The sequence below is a fragment of the Bison bison genome, unplaced genomic scaffold (genome assembly GCF_000754665.1).
Source record: "Bison bison bison isolate TAMUID 2011002044 unplaced genomic scaffold, Bison_UMD1.0 scf7180017864270, whole genome shotgun sequence".
In the NCBI taxonomy this organism is placed as follows: Eukaryota; Metazoa; Chordata; class Mammalia; order Artiodactyla; family Bovidae; genus Bison; species Bison bison.
Window position 1 is genome coordinate 9,613,614 of NW_011494842.1, and position 4,290 is coordinate 9,617,903.

The 4,290-nt window shown below is 43.1% G+C and overlaps 1 protein-coding gene across 1 annotated transcript in view; it reads right to left on the reverse strand.

Moving 5' to 3' along the window:
- Window positions 1-1,031: 1,031 nt before the first annotated feature.
- Window positions 1,032-4,290, reverse strand: part of MDGA1 (MAM domain containing glycosylphosphatidylinositol anchor 1) — a 97,458-nt gene continuing 94,199 nt past the window's right edge. The window contains exons 16-17 of the mRNA XM_010848740.1: window positions 1,752-1,828; window positions 1,032-1,076 (exon numbers count right to left, since the gene is read on the reverse strand). Of these exons, the coding sequence (XP_010847042.1) occupies window positions 1,032-1,076; window positions 1,752-1,828 (122 nt within the window). The remainder of the gene's footprint in view (window positions 1,077-1,751; window positions 1,829-4,290) is intronic.

The following is a 4,290-nucleotide window of genomic DNA, read 5'->3' on the forward strand; positions in this document are numbered from 1 at the left end:
GAGATATTTCAGTTACCTTTCTGTTATTGATTTTTAGTTTAATTCACTATGGTCAAAAAGCATAGCTTGAATTCAACTTCTAAAAATTTGTTAATGCAAATGTTCAGCTTTTGTTATTGTCCCACAGATCCCTGAAATTCTGTTCATCTTTTATTCCAAGTCTTTTTTCTGTCTGATGTTCAAATTACATAACTGTCAGTCACCCAAGTTCATTCATTCTTTCCTCTGTCGTTTTCACACTGTATTGGACCCACTCAGTGAATTTTTAATTCAGTTTTTTTTTTTTTTAGTTCTAAAATTTCTGTTTGGTTATTCTTTTTTATATCTTCTGTTTCTTTGCTGAGTCTTTCTAATTTTATATTTCAAGAGTGTTCACACTAACTTCTTGGAGCTGCTTTAAAATCTTTTTCTGATAATCCAACATCTGTGTCATCTTGGGATTGGCATTTGTTGCTTTTCTCTTTCTTTGTGAGTTAAGATTTTCTTTGTTCTTAACATGCCAAGCAATTTTGTTTTTTATCCTAGATATTCTGGGTCTTACTTACATCCTAAGAAGTGTGTTGGGGGCTTTTATTGTTAGCAGGTAATCAACCAAGTTAAGTTTAGGCTGCAAGTTCAGTTCTGTTCTGCCTCCTGTATGTTGTGGTTCCAATATCAGTTTAGTCCTTAAAATGTTTGCAGTGTTTTGAGGGACAGTCCCATGTGTGGCCAGTCTGAAGTTTAGGCGGTGACCTACAATGTTAGCTCAGTTCTCAAGGCCTGGATAAACTGTTTAGGATCAGATCCAAACATACACAGCCCAGAAGTGAGGCCTGGAATTCATACATACTGTTATGGGATTCCTCTCTTGAGCTCCCACTTCTCCATGATCCACCTGACACTTTCAAATCCCTGCAGCCTCCCTTCCCAGAGTTACAGACAGAAAAGAAATCTGGGGTGGGGGGGGAGCAGGTCTGCCCTATTCTTGGATCACATGCTCTGGTGAGGGATAAGCTCAGAGAGGGACACCTGCTCTGCTGACTAAATCTCCATCACCGGGTAACCGTCACCACGGTCACCACAGTGTTGCCTGGGGGCTGTGGCCAGAAAAAGAAGGGGTGACATAAAAGCATCACGGGATGTCTCCTGCTCTTGGTAACCCATATGGGGTACCCTTTCCCACTCCCTGGCCCAGAAATAGAAGCTTCTCATGGGATCTCTTTCTGTCCACACCCAATGAGCACTTCTGAGTTTCAGGCTGCTTTAAATCCAGGATGGGCATTATCAGACAGGCAAAACTTCTAATTCTTACTTAATCCACCTCAGTTTAGTTCAGTTCAGTGGCTCAGTCGCGTCTGACTCTTTTACCATTTATTTTTTCGGATTCTCTGATACCTGCTCCATGACCAAGATTTATAGTTTTAGGCAGTGGGAGACAAGATAGGGGCATGCTTACTCCATCTCCTCAGAATTAGAACCCAAATTCTTATTTTTATAAAAGGGAAAACCCATCTCCTTTGGCTGATGTCTGAAATTCCACCATCAGAGAAGCCCATTACAATAGCAATCGTTTTGCCAGTTTACCTCTAAAGACTATGTTACCTATACCCAACCTATATCCCACGACAACCCAAGGCACAATCTGCTGCAAGCACCCAGCTCTCTCCTCGTCCCCACTCAGGCCCTTCCTAACCTTTTCCTGTGTGCTCAAAGTGCGAGTTTGCCTCACATTGAGACAGAAGAGGAGAATTCTCCCCCTGCTAATGACTCACTGATTGATGGCTGGCAGGGCCCACATGGCAGGAGTGGTGGACCCAAGCCAGGACCTTGGAGAGCTCCCGCCACTCTCCTGGGGAGGAGGAAGGCAAAGCTGTAAACCTGGCTGAGCCTGTGAGGCAGGGCTTTCCACTCCATCATGGTTTAATCACCTGTTTACTTGTCTGTCGTTACGGCTGGAGAACTTCTTCAGAAGGGCCAGAGCCTTATTCTCCGTTTATCTCCACAGTCCAGCACTGTGCCTAGCATGTCAATAAAGAGATGATCAGTGGTTGTGTACATGAATGAATGAATGATGTTACAATCTTTCCCCTCGGTCCCCTTTCTTGCCTCTCAAGGGCTAAATTAGTTTACCATTTGTTGGGCATCCTCAATGTGCCATACATTTTACATTTAATATCTCATTTAATTTCACAATGGGGGAGGTGGTATCATTCTTTTTAACTAAAAACTTGGGCTTTCCAGGTGGTGCTTGTTGCTGCTGTTCAGTCACTCAGTCATGTCCAGCTCTTTGCAACCCCATGGACTGCAGCACGCCAGGCTTCCCTGTCCTTCACCATCTCCAGGAGCTTGCTCAAACTCATGTCCATTGAGTCAGTGATGCCATCCAACCATCTGGTCCTCTGTCATCCCCTTCTCCTCCTTCCTATACAATCTTTCCCAGCATCAGGATCTTTTCTAATGAGTCGACTCTTCACATCGGGTGGCCAAAGTATTGGAGCTTCAGCATCAGTCCTTCCAATGAATATTCAGGATTGATTTCCTTTAGGATTGACTGGTTTGGTCTCCTTGCAGTCCAAGGGACTCTCAAGAGTCTTCTCCAACACCACATTTCAAAAGCATCAGTTCTCCAGTTCTCAGCCTTCTTTATGGTCCAACTCTCACATCCATACATGACTACTGGTTTTGACTAGACAGACCTTTGTCAGCAAAGTAATGTCTCTGCTTTTTAATACACTGTCTAGGTTTGTTATAGCTTTCCTTCCAAGTAGCAAGCATCTTTTAATTTCATGGCTGCAGGTACCATCTGCAGTGATTTTGGAGCCCAAGAAAATAAAGTTTGTCACTGTTTCCATTGTTTCCCCATCTATTTGCCATGAAGTGATGGGACCAGATGCCATGATCTTAGTTTATTGAATGTTGAGTTTTAAGCTGGTCTTTTCACTTTCCTCTTTCACCTTCATCAAGAGGCTCTTTAGTTCCTCTTTGCTTTCTGCCATAAGGATGGTAGCATTTGCATATCTGAGGTTATTGATATTTCTCCTGGCAATTTTGATTCCAGCATGTGCTTCATCCAGCCTGACATTTCACATGATGTACTTTGCATAGAAGTTAAATAAGCAGGGTGACAATATACAGCCTTGATGTACTCCTTTCCCAGTTTTGAACCAGTCCATTGTTCCACGTCTGGTTCTAACTGTTGCTTCTTGACCTGCACACAGGTTTCTCAGGAGGCAGGAAAGATGATCTGGTATTTCCATCTTTTGAAGAATTTTCCACAGTTTTTTGTGATCCACACAGTCAAAAGCTTTAGCATAATCAATGAAGCAGAAGTAGATGTTTTTCTGGAATTTTCTTGCTTTTTCTTTGATTCAGTGGATGTTGGCAATTTGATTTCTGGCTCCTCTGCCTTTTATAAGTCCAGTTTGAACATCTGTAAGTTCTCAGTTCACATACTATTGAAGCCTAGCTTGGAGAATTTTGAGCATTACCTTGCTAACATGTGAAATGAGTGCAATTGTGTGGTAGTTTGAGCATTCTTTGGCATTGCCTTTCTTTGGGACTGGAATGAAAACTGACCTTTTCCAGTCCTGTGGCCACTGCTGCGTTTTCCAAATTTGCTGGTATATGGAGTGCAGCACTTTCACAGCATCATCTTTTAGGATTTGAAATAGCTCAGCTGGAGTTCCATCACCTCCACTAGGTTTTTTCATAGCGATGCTTCCTAAGGCCCACTTGACTTTGCACTCCAAGATGTCTGGCTCAAGGTGAGTAATCACATCATCGTGGTTATCTGGGTCATTAAGATCTTTTTGGTGCTAGTGGTAAAAAAATCTCCCTGCCAATGCAGAAGATGTAAGAGACATGGGTTAGATCCCTGGGCTGGGAAGATCCCCTGGAGAAGGAAATAGCAACCCACTCCAGTATTCTTGCCTGGAGAATCCCATGGATAGAGGAGACTGGTGGTCTACAGTCCATAGCATCACAAAGAGTCATACAGGACTGAAGTGACTTAGCATGCACAAGTAGGTTTAGAAACATACTTGACTTAATCACTTAACAAGTAAAATGGAGAACCCAGGATTTGAACTGAGGGTTATTTGTTTCCGTTGTTCAGTATTCTTGGTCCTCCCTTTGCTTCCCCAATCTCAGCACCATCCCTGGGGCTTAGGCACCACCACCCCGATGCAAAGACTGTTAATTATCCCTCCAAATCCACTCTGCCCATCTTCCCAATTTTAGCTGGGCACTGGGGTCATGTAGAATAAAGGCCAAATTTTCCAGTCTCATTGGCAGCTACACATGGTGAATACG